Raw genomic sequence first — 17,742 nt, 5'->3', positions numbered from 1 at the left:
ATAGTTTTCCAATGTGGTAGCCAGTGACTCATGGGATACTGCAGGGACCAGTTCTTGGACCCCAGCTATTCACATTAAATATTAATATATACATATTCACAGGAATATCTCCCAAGTTTGCAGATTGCACAAAGCTGGGTGGGGGGTGTGAACTTTGACAGTGCTTTGGACAAGTTGAATGAGTGGGCAGATGCACAGCAGATGAAGTATAATGCAGATAAGTAAGATTATTTATTTAAGTAGCAAAAATAGCAAGTTGGATTATTACCTGAAAGCCAATTGTTTGGGAAAAGTGGAGAAGCAACAAAACCTGAGTCCTCGAACTCCAGTTGCTGATATTAAACATGCAAGTACTGCAGCCAGTGAAGAAGGGCAATGGTATCTTGGCCTTCATGGCAAGAGGATTTAAGTACAGGATTATGGATGTCTTGCTACTGCTGTACAGGGTCTTTGTACTCCAGGTATGATCTCACTATGTGCAGTTTTGGTCTCCTTGACTCAGGAAGGATTGTTCTAGCTTTGGAGAGAGCACAACAAAGGGTTACTAGACTGATTCCTGGGATGGCTAGGCAAAAGTGAAGATTGCAGATGCTGGAAATCAGAGTCTAGATTAGAATGATGCTGGAAAAGCACAGTAGTTCAGGCAGCATCTGAGGAACAGGAAATTCGACATTTCGGGCAAAAGTCCTTCATCAGGAATGGAGCCCTCCAATTCTGATGAAGGGCTTTTGCCTGACTCGTTAATTTTTCTGCTCCTCGGATGCTGCTTGACCTGCTGTGCTTTTCCAGCACCACTCTAACTTAGACTCTGGTTCCTGGGATGGCAAGATTGACGTACAAAGAGATGGGATCAGTTAGGACAATATTTACTAGAGGTTGGAAGAGGGGTTTTTCATATAAGTCCAACTGGTCTAGACAGTAATGTAGGAAGGATGTTCCTAATGACTGAGAGTCCAGAACTAGAAGTCTTAGTCTTCTAGTATGTAATTTAAAACTGAGCTGAGGATAAATTTCTTCCACCAGAATGTGGTGAGCCTGCGGAATTCTGTGCCACAGAAAGGGATTGAGGCCAAAGCATTGAATATTTTCAAGAAGTTAGATATAGTTCTTAGGGTATGGGGCAAAAATGGGAATAGGGTTCTGAGTTGGATGATCAGTTGCAACCATAGTGAATTGTGGAGCAGGCTTGAAGGGCTGAGTAGCTCCTCCAGTTTTTGAAGTTTCTATAGATATAAGTGTTGTAACATTTACTCGTGCAGAAAATAACAGAACCGAATTATACTGTAGGCTTAAAAGCAACATACTTGGCAGAACCCTAATATTTAGTCTCCTGTTAGTTTGTATTAATGTTTTGATTTTTTTTGCACATTTCATTCTTCTTACTTTGGCACATTGCAATGTTACAGGACATTTTAGTTTCCGTATTCTAGTTCAGACACGATAATGATGGGAATAATTTAAAAATAATTTTAAGTTCTTTCAAAACGCAGCAGTACATGCAATATGCACTAATTCGCTACTGTGGATTTCTTAGTGCTAACAATTAATTGATTAAAAGCTGAAGCAAGCAAATTACCAATAATCCCTCAGGTGATTAGCCTTGCTGATTGTCATTCTCCTGTGCCTGAGTTACTCCTTCCCTATAGTTACAAAATCAGTGTTTTTTAAACACCAATTTTTATATCATGATTCCAGGCAAGGGCAGGCACTATAATGACAGCATGTTATAGTCCAATAATATTTATTTTAGAGCAATATATCTATCACATAATGATCCCTTTGTTTTACAAAATGTACCCTGGTGCTATCAAAGGGGTGGTTTCAGCTAGTTGGCATTCTAAGAGTTTGTGACTTATCTAAAGTGAAAACTTGTGAATTCTCGGTCTTAACTCAGTTCAAAATGGGTGTTTGATCTTTGAACGTTATGGCTTTGTTCGATTTGATAACATTTTGTGAAAGTAAATTATAACAAACAGGACTATCCTTGGCACTCTAAGCATTTTGCAAATCGATTCAATCTTTAGCATGTAATCGAACTTTAATAAAGCCATTTGTGTTACATTGTTTCCACTGGGTTATGGTTTTATTTTAAGTTCACAAAGGTATTTTCAAGGTTCCAACGTTTATTCCTGTCAGGGCTCTTGATACTTTTTTTTGGAGAAGTTATTTTTGCTTTTGCTTGGCTTCATCGCATCAGGCCAATCTATAAGAGTACGACGATAATCAATGACCTTTTGACTCAATTCTGAGAGTGTCTATTTGCTCATGTGAATTAGCAGTATTTTAAAAGATGTTTTCTTATTGAATGCTTACTATGGTCAACAGCTAGTGAATGTTCTCCCCAGTCTGCTGTGCACTATACTCCTAACAAGGACCATCTATTATCATGTAAATTGAACAAACAAATAAAAAATGGACTTAAACTCCAGTTCTTCCACCTCTGTCCACTATATCGATAGCTCCAAATAAATATTAAATCTGTCTAGGCTTCAATTGCTCTGATACAAAAACCTTTTCATTAATTTTGCTGTTTCTAATGATTGCTGGTGTGTTTAGTTTGATTTTGATTGTTTTAAAGCAGTTTTCCAAATAAATATCTTTATGTATGATTTATTTTTAAGGTTATCTCATTACTAGACTCATTAACTATTGAGTAACTGAGCAAATCTGAGTTCTATTATTCAGTGAAGGTTGACCATGCATTTTAGCTGCTTCATAATTATGAAAATGTATCTGCACATTAATACTACTATCCCAATGTAATTCCCATACAAGGTGTTCTTGGACTTTGGTGTAATCTTCTGAAAAGTTGAAGAGTGAGTTTTGGTCTAAAGATCTTTGATCATCTCCCCCGTGTCATTCTGATGTTTCAGGTAGTGGCCGGTCTGTGATAAGACGCAATTATTTTAAAAGGCTTTTATTTTTCTCATGGCAATGTTTTCATCTTTGCCATTCAGTTTATCTATCTTATCTATGCCTTTTAGTAGAATGTACATTAAATGAAGCTGAGAGATGTGCTGTTGAACTGAGACTTGGGATTTGGAAATGAAAATCCCTCATTTATTGGTGTGATTTTCTTGCATCTATCTCTTCTTTAAATCACCTATTCATTTTTGTTCATCAATTTATTTTGCATCCTTTCACACACAAACCCTGGAGGATCAGTAGTGTCCAAGAAAATATTCCCGCATCTTTAAAACATGAATGAAATATTTCCACTGGACTCCATGCATTACAAGCTCACATGCTGAAAACAGCTGCCTAAAATCTGGAACCACCCCAAAACTAGGTATTTTCAGAATGTGCCAGAGGTCTTTTAATTCTCATTTAGCAAGTTAAAATTAATTTGCATTGATAATTCGAATTGGTACTGCATTTAACTGTTTCAAATTTGCCTGCCAGTCGATGCATTCGATGCAGGTGACCCTTGACCTCATTTGAACCAGATGGGTCCAAATCATCCACAATTTGCAAGGTCACATTCAAATTTGGACACAGTCTTAGTCCTGAGGCTACTATCTTTGAGAGGTTGTACCTGTAAGATGTTTCATTTATTAATTATTTACGTTAATAAAACCATTCATTTCACCTGACATTTCTTCATTTCACCATTATCTGAAATTCAAATAGCAATGTTGTTGGGCCAAGGGTCTTAAGTGTTTCTTCTCAAAATAAGCATTTTAGATAGTGGAGAAACAACTAGACTGCTTTTCAGTGTTTTAATTTTTTAAGTGAAAACTTGATTGATTCTTTCGTAGGTCTTGAAATATCAAGTCATTTGATTAGATTCGATTAACTAAAGTGTGTAAACAGGCCATTTGGCCCAACAAGTCCATACCAACCCTCCGAAGAGTAACCCACCCAGACCAAATTCCCCCTGACTAATGCACCTAAAACTATGGGCAATTTACCATGGCCAATCCACCTGACCTGCACATCTTTTTGATTGTGGGAGGAAACCGGAGCACCTGGAGGAAACCCATGCAGATACGGGGAGAATGTGCAAACTCACGACAGACAGTCGTCAGAGGCTGGAATCGAACCCAGATCCCTGATGCTGTGAGGCTGCAGAGCCACCGTGCCGCCCTAAGAATCTATCAATTCTCATATCAAATGTGATGCCCAGACTAGATGGCGAAACAGGGAGTTTATTAAGTAGGCGCCATTTGTGTTTACAACTAGGTAGTGGCAACTTCTACATCCGCTTCTTGAGCATTTTGTCTGTCAGAGCTCAACACATATCCTGAACGGGTTACAGCAAAGTCTTTGCTGCAAAGTCTTTAGTCCAAATCATCAACGTGCTGTGACACTTGAGGTCTGCAGATCACTTTTTAAAGGCTGAAAGCTGTTGAATCTTTTGCTTTTAGCATTCATGCAATGATGATTTCCAGAGACGCCTGTGTCTTTAAGGAATGTTCAACGAATCCATCATAGCTTTTTTTCAAGAGTTCAGATTATTTTCTCCAGAGAGAGCTTAATTTTATATATTGTGCATTATTAAATTTTACACTCAGCTGTAGGAAGGATATTATTTAAATTCAGAGAGGTCAGGGAAGATTTACCAGGCTGTTGCCAGGACTGGAGGCTTTAAGTTATAAGGAGATGCTGGATAGGCTGAGACTTTATTTCATTGGAGCATAAGAGGTTGAGGGATGACCTTAGTGGTTTAAATAATAATGAGGGACATAGATAAGGTGAATAGCAAAGGTCTTTTCCTAGGGTGGGAGAGTTCAGAACTAGGGTGTATATTTTTAATGTGAGAAGAGAAAGGTTAAAAGAGTCCTGAGGGGCTACTTTTCTCACAGAGGGTGGTTTGTAAGTGGAATAAACTGCCAGTAGAAATAGTAGATGCAGGTACAGTTACAACATTTAAAAGAACGTGAATAGGGCAAGTTTAGAGCGTTGTGGACCAAATGCATGCAAGAGCAATGAGCTTAGTTTGGGAAATTTGGTCAGCATGGAAGAGTTGGACCAAAGGGACTGTTTCTCTGCTGTATGACTCTAAGTTATATGGTGAATTGTGGAGGCTGTAGGAGAAGGAACCAACATTGGAAAGGGTTAATTTCTTTCCTGGTTTTCAAGTGAGTGGAGCAAATCTTTATCAGATGCACATCGTTGCATCACTCTGCATAACACTTTCCCTGCTTGGAAATTCATTTTAAACAGCCTTCACAAATCTTGATGTGGAGGTGCTGGTGTTGGACTAGGGTGGAGAAAGTCAAAAATCACAACAATGGTTTGTAGTTCAACGGGTTTCAAATAAACCAGTGCCATGTGATTTTTTTTTGACTGTTCACAAAGTTTTTTTAACCTAAGTTTGCAAAAGTTTTAAGTTTGTAGGAATTGAAAACAGCAAAAAGGAATTATTGTTGATTTCGAACAAAGCATTCTTATCAGACAAGATAGTATTTTGGATTAAGTTCACCTGCTTAAACATCCTTTTTCTTAAGAGTTTTACTTAAGATTTTCTTTGATCTATCCAAAATCATTAAATAAATCAGCTCCAATATCTCAAATTCTAATTAATGAGTAAGCATTTAAACGTAAAACGCTCAGTATTACATTTGAATAACTTAAGTCTAGATCTAAAGACCTCCACATATGTAGAAGTAATAACCAGCATTTCACAAAGCACAATGGAAGTCTAGTTTTTGCAACCTGACAGGTTAGTTAATCATATTTCCAATTTATGTCCATCTAATACTTATTAACAAGATAGATCAGAGAAGCATAAGCTTTAAAATGAAAAGATAAATTGTCACTTTTATTCTTTCTTCAGGCACCATTAAAATGGATTGATAAGATTGATAAAAGTTAACTTTCACAGTTTAAATAAAACCTTCACCATTCGTACACCAGAGTTAAGGGGCAAAGCTACCCAAGCTCAAGTCTGAAGCATCCATACCAGCCTCTGAAAGGACTGCAAGGCTGAAATGTTGGTTCCTTAATAGTAGACAGGGGGCACAACCTTTGCCATATTCCATTCATTTATCCTTTTTCTCCACAGAACCAATTTGCAGTTTCTAATGTTTGCTGCTCAACCTTGTTTGGAAGCGTAGTCCATAAGACCTGCCTTAACTTTTCTGTAAAGAAAAAGTACAATAGCAGTTTTTGTTTAAACTCAGTAGAATTTAAGCCAGTGTTGTTGAAAGTTCCACTTGGATTTCTGCAAGACTGGCTGAAGCTCATCACATGTAACACAAACACTTTACAGCTGCAAAGCTAAATTTTCAACCTGTGACAACGGATAAACTTGTGCTTCTAACATTGAAACAATTCAAAGTTTAACTACTTTTAGAACTGTAGAAAAGGATGTTCATTCTTTAAGACAAACTTTCATTCATAGTTCACAGAAAACAAAACCAAAATTCATTTACTTTCCCCTTAAAATAAGAATGTCACTCAGCTCTTTACATTTTTTTTTAACTTCTCAGATGTGGATTGGTTGGATGTTTATGCTAGTCTGACACATTTCTGATCTTTTTATCTGATTGTCCTTCAATAGGATGTGTCTCTGCATAATTCAATGGTTGGCTCCATCTGGGGATTTCTAACAGGGATATTGAAGATTTACCTTCTTTGTGCAGATCTCGTGTTCCACAGCTTGTTGATTCTTTTTATCCTCTTTCCATAAAACTAGAGCAGTCTAAGTAAACATTTCATTCCTTGTATCCTTGCCCTGAAACCTTCCTCAATTTTCCAAATTCCCTTGACTATGTTAGTATGGTATTCTTCTGTCGATCATAGAGAATTGATGATAGGATAGGATTGTGAGCATACTGGACACTATTGTATGCATTAAGTAACTACCTTTGTTTCGTTACATGATCTATCGTACTTATTGCACCTGGGTGGGGACACACTCAAAATGACTGTGGCTGAATTTCCCAGGACACCACCTCCCTGCTAGTACGGATCTAACTCTGGCAAATGTGTTTTTATGCTGATAATAGTTCATAAAGTATTTGGATTTTCTGGAAATAAGAGATGGTTAGGCAGGATGCTTACCATTAATTACCATTCTTTAGCCATATATAATAATTTTTAGTTCAGTCAGGAGTTATTTTATTTCAAAATGTATACAAAGCTTGAGGCATCCAAATTACTGTGACAAACCAGCTTTAATAATTGCAAAATAAAAACTGAAAGTTTCAAGTTGTATTTGTCCTCTTTCTACCAAATCACAGTAATTTGATTTCAGCAGTAGGAAATAAAAAAGTCAACCACTTTTTTTTGTTTGGGACCTGAATATTGTGCTCAGTTTATATTTTGCACTTTTATTCAATTACCAGAATGTTTAGCTTTGACAAAATTAATCTTTTGAAGTTATTGCATATGAAATATCAGGTTTTGAGGAATTTAGATGCTAGTGAATTGATGGTAGTTTGCCACGTTTAGAAAGAAATTCCTTTTAATTTGTGCAGTGATTAGTCTTAATGCTTCTGCTCACTGGCAGGAATGTTTACGCACATGGAGAGAGATGATACATCAAGACACTGAATTATTTTTCTATTTTTGAAACATGTGTCAACATCAGTTACATATTAACCAGGTACACAGAAAGCTGCATTCAGATTAAAAGATGCTACCAGGAAAAGTCAAAAGAATTGAATTGAAGTGTGTAGCTTCAGTTGCAGGGCAAACGGCCATCCATAAACTTTGGACTATCGTTTGAGATTCTGTAACTTTCAACCCTTTCCTGTAACTCATCAAAGCAAGCTATATTTCATTAGAGTTTTATTTCAATTCCCACAAACTTAGTACTTAAATGAAGATCTTTCTGCAGACGCAGGGATAGATTTGTATATTGAACTAATAATTTGTTCAATGTTAATGACATTATAGCGGAAGTTTTCATCTTTTTTATTTAAATCCCCAAACCCACATCCGCTAAATTCTGGACTGCATTTGACTAAAGATCTTGTGTGGAAGATGTTTACGTAACTATGCCACTAAATTTATTTACATTTTCTATTTTAGCCTTGAACAGGCTAATGTTATTTTAAGTATTAACTGTTTAGTCAGAATATTGAAGCCAAAAGAATAGAATGATGCTTACAATTTTTGAATCCTCTTTATAATATAATTCAGCCCAATTTTCTGTTTTGGAAATTGAGCTGCAAAGTAATTACTCGTCTACCAGTTTTAAACTTCTGTGTCGAAGGTAAAAGTCATTTGTAACTTTTAATTTAAGTACGAAACTTTAAGGGATGAGATACGGCAAATGGTATTTTTCATTGTTAATGATTGTTTAGACATAGCTGTGGTTTATCATCAAAGTTTGAAGGCTTGATTTTTGCCTTTGTATCTTAAGATTTTCTTTGATATATCCAAAGCCATTAAATAAATCAGCTCCAATATCTCAAATTATTCTGATTTCAGTAATTGTGTATCTTATTGTAACATTTTTCTCGTACAGTTAAATTGCATTCATTAGCTGCCAATCATCTCAGCCCCCTCTCCACAGTCCAACATATGAGCTTGCCTAACAAATCTAAACTATATTGATCAAATAAATCTTGAAACTTGGTGGCAGGAATCATACAGGATGAAATAAGTTGTATATAAAGACTGACTATTGTATTTCAAGGTTGAGTTTTTGCAGTCTTTATACAAGGTACCATTTCCCGTTTAGATGGTGATCATATATATTTATCTCTTTTGTCAATAACTGTCCTGAAGCACCCAGATCCTTGATTATGTTTTGGTGTGATAATTTAAGGAGTGGATTTTGACAATAATTCCTCATTGTAGCTTTTCTTCAAACAATGGGAGCAATTTGACATTTGATATTCCAGTTGATAGCCTTTTGGACAAGTTAATGATTCAGACAGAACTATGTCTGAATAAGGCAGTGTCAGCATGATCACTGTTAATGCTGACAACACAATCATTTTGCCTTGGTTTCTTTGGATTAAGTAGCATAGGAAGTCCAGAAACTGTCTTGTCAAAGTTCTCCATGGCAATTTTGTAGTATCCTTTGGAAGTGCAGCTTATTACAGAGGCAAACTGTTGATTGAGTTTGATTTCCTCCGGTGTATATGAGGTTCTCTTTTGACAAGACTCAGCTGTGCCTTCCTGTTCCGCTGATAAAATAATTACTATCTCGTAGTAGGCTGGCATCTCTCCTTGAATCAGTGGATAAAGCGGGCTATTTTGATTGATAGTGTGGCAGAACGTAAGTGGGAAGGCAAGATAAGGGCATTCGTTTGAGTTCATATTGTCAGTGTGGAAGTCGAGGGTTGTCTGGTGAAGGTGTTGGTTTTTATATTCTTGGTATAAAATAGCAGTTACTTTAACATGTGTTAATGGATTTTGCCGTATGTTGGCTACTCTAAACATCAGGCAAAGCTCCCCTTCATGGTGTCCGACAGTAGCAAAGTAACTGAATTTAATTGCAGTTGTTCTTAGTTTTGGCCTGGAAATCTTTGCTACAAAGGCACCTGTAAAAATGAACTGCTGTAAGTAAAGTTTTGTGTAAAAACAAGCATAATTTCCAGCATTATACATTAATATATATATAGTGTGTGTATATTTTTATATATATGTGTTGTATATATAAAAAAATAAAAACTATAAAAGTATGAAACATGACCTCTGTCCTTCTACAAGCATTCCAATGAATAGTCTTAATATAAATTGAGCATGTAACCAATCATTAGCTTTCATATTATTTGCAAAAGTTCAGAAGACTACACTGTAAAGGTACAAAATTTTAGTAAGTTCTTAAATGTCCCTATTGCACTTCCACAAATTTTTAACCTGGTTTGATAGTTGTAGATAATTCACTTATCCAGGCTGTTTCAGAACCTCACAGTATTTATAATGAATTCTGTTAAAGAAAAATTACCTGTAATTAAAGCTTCCACCATAAGCCCCAATAACATTTGGACAGCAAGGAGAGCAATGGCTGCAGGACAGTCACCATCAGGGTACATGGTTCCATAACCAATTGTAAGCTGAGTTTCCAGTGAGAATGAGAAGGCTGCTGTAAAACTGTCGATATATTTCACACAGATGGTGTGGTTTTCAGGAGGATTGTTATGATCTGGCAAATCTAAATCTCCATTTGTATATGCCAATAAATACCAAAAGCAGGCAAAAAAGAGCCAATGAGTAATAAAAGCTCCTGAGAAAGTCAGTAACATCCAACGCCACTTCATTTCCATTAAAATTGGCCAGATATCTTTCAGGTATACAATGTTTTTTCTACTGAGGGTCTCTGTGTGTAGATTGCTGTGCCCATCCTTGGAGACGATCCTTTTGTACCAGGAGGCTACAAGTGGTGCTGTGTCTTTTTCCTCATTGTCATTGAAAACCATGTCTGTTATTTTGCTTTCCTGAGTTAGCTGTAGAACATATTGTCAGAGCATTAATGCTTGCAACCTGATTTAATTGTCTCCTCATTATCTGTATTTATCTTTTTTAGCAATTACTCATGTATTGTGGATTTGTAAGATTACTTATTTATCTATTAACTGATTAAGTAACCTTTCATCATTTTTGTGCAAATGGTTCCATCCTAAAAGGTAGAGCTCATGCACTGTTCTAGTTTGTTGGGGTAGGGTATGGATTTGCAACTTGCTGGCATTCTCATTCTTTAAAAAAAATGCGTACTTGAGAATGGAAGCTAATTTATAAAAGAGCACTTAATTTTCTGCAATGCAGTGTTGATGTGGATGTTTTGCAATTGGCATGTGTTTAGATTAGGTATAATTTTAATTTTTTTTTCTGACCATTGTATATATTAGTTTTGGATTATATCTGGCTTTTCAGAGAGCATACTAAAAGTGTGATAGTAATTCATTATTGGATATAGGATGTCAAGATTTAAATTAATTTCCACAAATGAAAACATTTTGAACAGCCCAGTTTGCAGATTTATTCCTTCAGTTTAACTGGTAAGGATCTGATTTGAAAAATGCTCTTGGAAGTGTTAATTCTGTGTAAATGTAATAACTGTGTTTACTTAGCAAACTCTTTTTTTTATTTTATAGTCATTACTTCCATTGAATAATAGTTTAAGAAGCTGATCAACCCTAATAAACTAAGCTTGATATTTATTCGTTAAAAGTCAGTGGTCAAGATTGTTTGCTTCATGGCTTCATAAGGCCCGAGTAATGGTTGATGTCATTATATTTTTTGGCAAATATTATTTGGAAGGAAATTGTCTCCCATACATAGGTTTAAATATCCACAGGGTTTCTTAGACCTACCCAATAACTTGTTAGAATCAAGTTTTTTAATGCAGCTACAATACAGCTAGTAATTTAGAGGGATCTGTATGGCTCAAATTAGAGAAACTGCAGGCTCAAATTAACTTTTTCATTCTAGGTACAAAAGTAGACATGTAGCCTTTTGATCTAAAATGAAATAATGAATTTGCAAGGACTACCTGCAGTGTCTCAGCCTGTGAAATGAGATTAGCAAGATTCCATATGAAGTTTTAGTTAATTGCATTCTTTTCGCTTTCAATTTGGAAAAGTTCCTGGAAAATGTTTTTGGTTTGGGTGCCTACTTTATATTGCAAAGTTTTTAGGTTAGTTTAAAATTTATATTTAGTTTTATTTTGCTTATAGGAGGGAAAATATGCAGTTTCAATTGCAAGCTTGTTGGCAATAGTTTCATACATTACAAAAGTGTGACTTGAATGTTGTTCTATACATAAAATGTTCAATTATTGATGTACATTAAATGTAAACTGGAAGATCAGTTATCCACAATGAAATTTTTCCAGTGTTGACTTTGTAAACCACAGGATCTTTACTTTCAATAATGACATACATATACGTAGCCACTAACTACACCATTTCCTGGGCTGATAGAATTAAACCAGTGTCATGAAGCATAAGTGAATCAAATTGACTTCAAAAGTAGCTGTTGATTTATCCAATAAACTTATGCAGTACATGGGCCCTCCTGAGATTTTGAATGTGGATGCTGGTTAATTCAATATTCCCAATTTAATAAAAGTACTTTTTTCCCCCCCAGGTTGCAGTAGAACATGTTTTCAAATATACGTTGAAATGTTCTATTAAAATTAAAATAACTATCTATGAAGTATTAATGTGGCTTTACATTTGAATTTTTGATCCCTAAATTTGCATTTAAATCTGTAGATTGGATGTGATCTTCCCTGAAGTTTTAAAATCTTAAGAAAATGATCTCTATATGTTAATATTTATGCATGCAAACGATTACGTTTGTTAATTTACATCATGCGTCCACGTATAATTAGATAAATAAAAATACTTTGCAATATCAGGTACTTACCAAAATTTGGAAGATTTAAATGTTTCTCGCAAATTTGGATTGCCGTTTTACTGATACCTATGAATCTGTTTATTGCAGTGGACACAAGATAAGGCTTGTGTGTACGCTCTTATGTGGTAATCTGTTAGAGTTACATGGGTTAGTAATGTGGGTATATACAATATGAACCATTGCTTCCTTTTGGAACTAATAAGATTAGTCATTTTGCCTGCAGGTGGCCAATTAAAAGGGTTGAAATAGTGAGACATGTCAGGTTATATTTGATGTTAGGTGGTTCAGGTAAATGTTTATCGGAGAAGTGTTTTAAATTTCTACTCATGCCCCCTCCCTATAAAAATGATACAAATCAAAACCACCTTCTGACAAAATGTTTATCGAACTGAAGTCTTTAAGTGAATTAATGTCAGATCTTTTCTTCAAATGTAAATTAAAATGGTACTTTTAAATTTTACACATAGCATTCTGTGAAGTATTCAACTGCTTTTAGTTCTCGATGTTTAAATTTGCATTTAATGCTAATGCATTAAATGTTAAGTTTTAAAGTATTTCAAATTGATTTTTCTGCATATACCTTAAAATTAGTGATTTACGAATGCAAATGATTGCATGGCACAAATGAACAATCTTGTAAAATGTGACAATGTTCAATAAAAACTTCTCAATGTTAGGCAGTTAACCAAAATATGTAGAATTTAAAGGTGACTTCTCACAGCTTGTAAATTTAACTTTCTGCTTGATGGATGCGTATGAAAATTTTTATTGCGGTGGTCACTAGACTCTGAAGATAAGGCTTGTGTGTACATACTCTTCTATCATCTTTGTCATGGAGCTATATAGGTTAGTAATGTCATTTACAGTATGATCTCTCGCTCCCTTTTTGAACTAATTTTGTCTTTAGGTGGTCATGGAGTCATAGAGGTGTAAAGCATGGAAATAGACAGTTTGGCTGACCAGATATCCTAAATTAATCTATTGCCATTTGCCAGCACTTGGCCTATATCCCTCAAAACCCATCCTATTCATATACCCTTCCAGGTGCCTTTTAAATGCTGGAATTATACCAGCCTCCACCCCTTCTTCTGGCAACTCACTCCATATACGCACCACCCCCTGTGTGAAAAAGCTCCCCCTTAGGTCTCTTTTATATCTTTCCCCTCTCACCCTAATCCTATGCCCTCTAGTTCTGGATTCCCCCACCCCAGGGGAAAAAAGACCTTGACTATTTACCCTATCCATGCCCTTCATAAGGTTACCTATAAGGTCACCGTTCAGCTTCCAATGCTTCCAGGGAAAACAGCCCCAGACTATTCCGTCTCTTCCTACAGTTCAAACCCTCCAACCCTGGCAACATCCTTGTAAATCCTTTCTGAACCTTTCCAAGTTTCACGACATCCTTCATATAGGCGGGAGACTAAAATTGCACACAATATTCACAAATGGCCTAACCATTGCCTGTTCAGCTCCAACGTGACCTTCCATACTCAATGCTCTGACCAATAAAGGAAAGCATTCCAAACGTCGCATTCACTACCCCATTTACCTAATACTCCACTTTCAAGGACCTTGCACTCCAAGGTCTCTTTGTTCAGCTACACAATTAAAAGAAGTGAAATAATTTTGTCAGATCGTATTCATAGTGTTGGGAGGTGCTCAATAAGAATGCTTATTGGAGAATCACATCACATTTCCACCATCTGCCCTCTGGACATGATGTAGGATCCTGGTTACTTCTGGTGAAGTTGGTCTCATCAGAGACAGATCTTCTTTGTTTGTGCAAGTTAGGTGAATTGACCATGTTAAATTGTCCATAATGTCTAGGGATGTTCAGGTGGGTTGGCCATGGGAAGTGGCTTGTCAGTTAGTCATGAAAACTTTTGTTAAACGTTTGATGCATTGTGGCATTCCATTTCTCTCAAGTCAATTACAAATGGACACAGTCAAGCCCTCTTTGCCTTGTTATTAAACTGTACCTCCCTCACTACAATTGTGGAGCAATACTGATAGTTATGGAGAAATGAAAAACCTGGATTGTCCTGTTTCACTGACACTGAAGTATTTGATGTATAAGTGATCTCCAAAGGGAGGGAAGCAATTTAAATGCAATAAATAAGGTATGTGGTAATCTATATGACTATTGTTAAATTTAAACAATTGAAACTTAATTAAAATTCTTGAGTATGGATTATTGTATCCCTCAGAGCAGCGAATTGCATTACTCTCAACTATTTTGTTGGATCTAATCTCGGATGAATTTAGGGCAGAGTTGCAGCACTTGACTATTGCCATGGTGTCTGATTATAGCTCCCTCTTGGCTATGTCACTGGAGATAAGCTAGACATTTTCACACTTATGTGCTGTAAAACGCAGTTAGTTTTGTCCTCAATCTGTGAAGGCTGTGAAGATTATCATATCTTTAATGACGAAGCCCAGAGGGAGCCATGACGACGGTTAATTACTGTAACTATGACTCAAATGCAGCTAAGACTGAATCCGTTTTAATAGTTAATAGTTTAATAATAATATCTCAAGGGATAGCATAACCAAGAATTTGAATCAATTTTTCAAGTGTTTAGTTTGACTGTACTTGTATAGATATGAATATAGCCAATTGGGTCTTGTGGTGCAATGATAGTGTCTATTATGCAAGTGACAATAACTCATTCAATTGAATTCAACCATAATTATATGCTTCCTTTCACACATCCCATGGTTAAAAGTATTTCCTGCAGCGATATTCATAACTTCAATATTCATATTTGCACACATCTATGAATTCATCATTAACAAATCATCCTTCCTCCTCTCTGCTTCCCCTTCTCCACCCTCAGTCTTCCTGATGCCTGCTGTTCTCCTCCCTAGCCACCCAATGAGCCCTCCAATATTAACCATCAGAAATCTTGCTTGTGATTCAAGTCAAGTCCCTATCCATTTTTCCATTGTCTTACCAATGATTGTTTTCTTACCTTTTGCTACATATTGTTTTATTAACAAAATATCGTTGCCAAATCTACAAAATAATGCTTTTTTTTCCTTATCCCATACGTGTAAATCCATGGTCATAACTTCACTGAAATCTCTTGCTAAAGACAGATTTACTATAGACTATCATGGTAACATTAGATTTTTTTTTTCTTATGTCTTACACTCTTCCCCACTCATTCCTCGCACCCTTTAATATCCCATTCTGAATTTTTGAGTCTGAAACTTGAGCTAATTTTCAACGCAGCTTTGAATTGTTGAGGAGCTCACATTTCCTAAGTACTATTTGGTGGTAGAAGTCTAGTTTCAGATGTAACATAATAAATCCTATTGAAGTCTTACAAGTAAAAATGACGGTATTCCAATATGGAGTTGGATATTTACTTGCATGCAAAAAAGGAATTGTACTTTATTGTACTTTTCATAATGTCTGCACATTATACTGCACTTTCAAGCCATTGAACTACCTCAGAGCAGTGAATTGCATTACTCTCAAATATTTTGTTGGCTCTAATCTCGGATAAATTTAGGGCAGAGTTGCAGCAATTGACAATTGCCATGCTGTCTGATCATCGCTCCCTCTAGGCTATGTCACTGTGTAATTATTGGTCTAATGTATTAACCAGGCAGCCCACTTGTGCATAGTAAGCTCCCATGAATAGAAATTAAATAAATTATTTTTAAAAATAAATGTTCTTAAAGATATGGGTGATGGTTCTAAATGTAACTGAACTTTCATCTCTCAATCTTTTGAGACTAATCTTTTGCAGATGTGAAGCTCTTTGATCGATCATTATCTAGCATATCCCTTTTCCTAAGCAGTGTTAACTTGCAAGTTCTCTGCATCATTTTTGTAACTAAAGATGTTAATGCTGAGAGGCTCGGCTTCTATTCTGACCAGCTTCAACATTCCACAATTCTTGCTGCTGGGTCAGGTGCCTCTTGCGGTGGAGTTCCATCCAATTTGTAAATACTATCCCACGTAAGTGGCCAGCGTCCCTTGCATTAATTTATTCCCAGTGTCATATTCTTCCCTGACAACTGAAGAAAATAAATTCACTGTTAAATAGTCCTGGTGTGAGGCAACACATAGCATTAATAAAGGGGATCTTTTAACTGTTCAGAAGTGTGCAAAGTTGAAAAGATATTAGATTAAGAGGGACAGAATTCAGTATTGCAAGAAGCCTTATTGTGACAATGATCTTAATTAGTTGCATAAAGTATGTTTTAGATTTCCATGCCAAATGAAAAGCTGCTATAAGCACACCAATTATATTTTGAGATGTATTGCTGATTTATTTCCCCCTCCCTTCACTGTAGTCAGTGGAAAGGAATATGCAGTCGGCTGTAGAATGGGTGGCTGATCAGGAGTGCAAAGTTTGCCATTAAAGTCCACCACTTGGACTGTTTTGGCATTGCTTGAGAAAACACATCTGCCTTTTGTTGCTTTTATTGACCCCATTGAGGTAGTTCTAGTATTTCTAAAGTTCATGAATTTCCAGTCATAGCAAAGATGAGGATGATCAAATAGTGATTCTCTTGGTCTAATAGTCCTACAAAAGTCTGACTACTTGACCATTTGTTTCTTTGTCCTGCCTTCGCAAATCTGTTTAGTGAGAGCTTTTATTAAAATTGCAAGGCATAAATTTGTGCAGCATAAAAAATATTGTACAGTCCTCCTTGATATTTAAAGATTTGGCTCGCCAGTGGACCCTAGTTAAGAATTTGGGAGTCCAACTGACCCCATTTGTCTGGCTGGCACATTGAGCTTCAGTCTCGAATATATAACTCTGAAGTTTGGTACATGCATGTTTGGAATTTTTTTGGACTGCACATGAGCTAACTTGCACCACAGTTCGAACAATATCTCCCACGGAGATTTGAAGCTGTTTAAATAACCCATGATTTTTGTGATCCTATCTTAGATAAGATACTTGGATGTTAGCAAAGTATATCTTCATTTGAAAGGATGTCACTTTTATATGGGTAATACATGTAATAGCTGCCATACCATAATCCAATTTTATTTTTTGTTGATAGATTTTAGTATTGTATTGAACACTCCTTGTGTGAAAATTTGTGTTTAACTAAAAAACAACTGGTTGTTTGAAGAAAACATTGCATGTGCAAGCCTATAGTAAGACTGTAAAATGTTTGTTTTTTGTCAGTCTAAGCCTTCATTGATAATTTGAGTTCTTGACCCTCGCACTTTGGTCCTCATTGCAATCATTTGCCAGCAATCAGGGTACTCTAGCTTATATCCATTATCACATGGAGCGTAAGAGTGTACTTTAACCTCTAATTAAAGAATAACACAAACAACATTCTGTTAATCTTTTTTTTCTTTTGAATATTGTGATTTTGATTAAATACTGGGCCCTGGTTAACCATAGCAGGATTTCTAATGGCCATTAGTTAGATTTATCTGTACGGCTTTTGGTTTAAAATATTTTACCAAAACAAAGTTGCTGCAAGTGTAATCTGATGGGG

At 36.0% G+C, this 17,742-nt stretch overlaps 2 protein-coding genes across 2 annotated transcripts in view; one reads left to right on the top strand and one right to left on the bottom strand.

Moving 5' to 3' along the window:
- gigyf2 (GRB10 interacting GYF protein 2) overlaps positions 1–17,742 on the top strand; it is a 173,146-nt gene that overhangs the window by 72,816 nt on the left and 82,588 nt on the right. The window lies entirely within an intron of this gene.
- Positions 8,827–12,372, bottom strand: kcnj13 (potassium inwardly rectifying channel subfamily J member 13). The gene is made up of 3 exons (XM_043702886.1): positions 12,274–12,372; positions 9,851–10,349; positions 8,827–9,443 (listed from the first exon to the last, which is right to left on the bottom strand). The coding sequence occupies exons 2-3, from the start codon at positions 10,320–10,322 to the stop codon at positions 8,827–8,829; spliced, it is 1,089 nt and encodes a 362-aa protein (XP_043558821.1). The 5' UTR covers positions 10,323–10,349; positions 12,274–12,372.

The sequence above is a fragment of the Chiloscyllium plagiosum genome, chromosome 13, assembly GCF_004010195.1.
Source record: "Chiloscyllium plagiosum isolate BGI_BamShark_2017 chromosome 13, ASM401019v2, whole genome shotgun sequence".
NCBI lineage: Eukaryota > Metazoa > Chordata > Chondrichthyes > Orectolobiformes > Hemiscylliidae > Chiloscyllium > Chiloscyllium plagiosum.
Note: the sequence above shows the minus strand (reverse complement) of the source record. Positions and strands in the feature narration are given on the sequence as shown.

Coding starts and splice junctions, on each gene's coding strand:
- kcnj13 (XM_043702886.1), bottom strand. CDS start 10,322: ATGGTTTTCAATGACAATGAGGAAAAAGACACAGCACCACTTGTAGCC. Junction 9,444..9,850: donor GGTGGAAGCTTTAATTACAG/GTAATTTTTCTT, acceptor TCATTTTTACAG/GTGCCTTTGTAGCAAAGATT.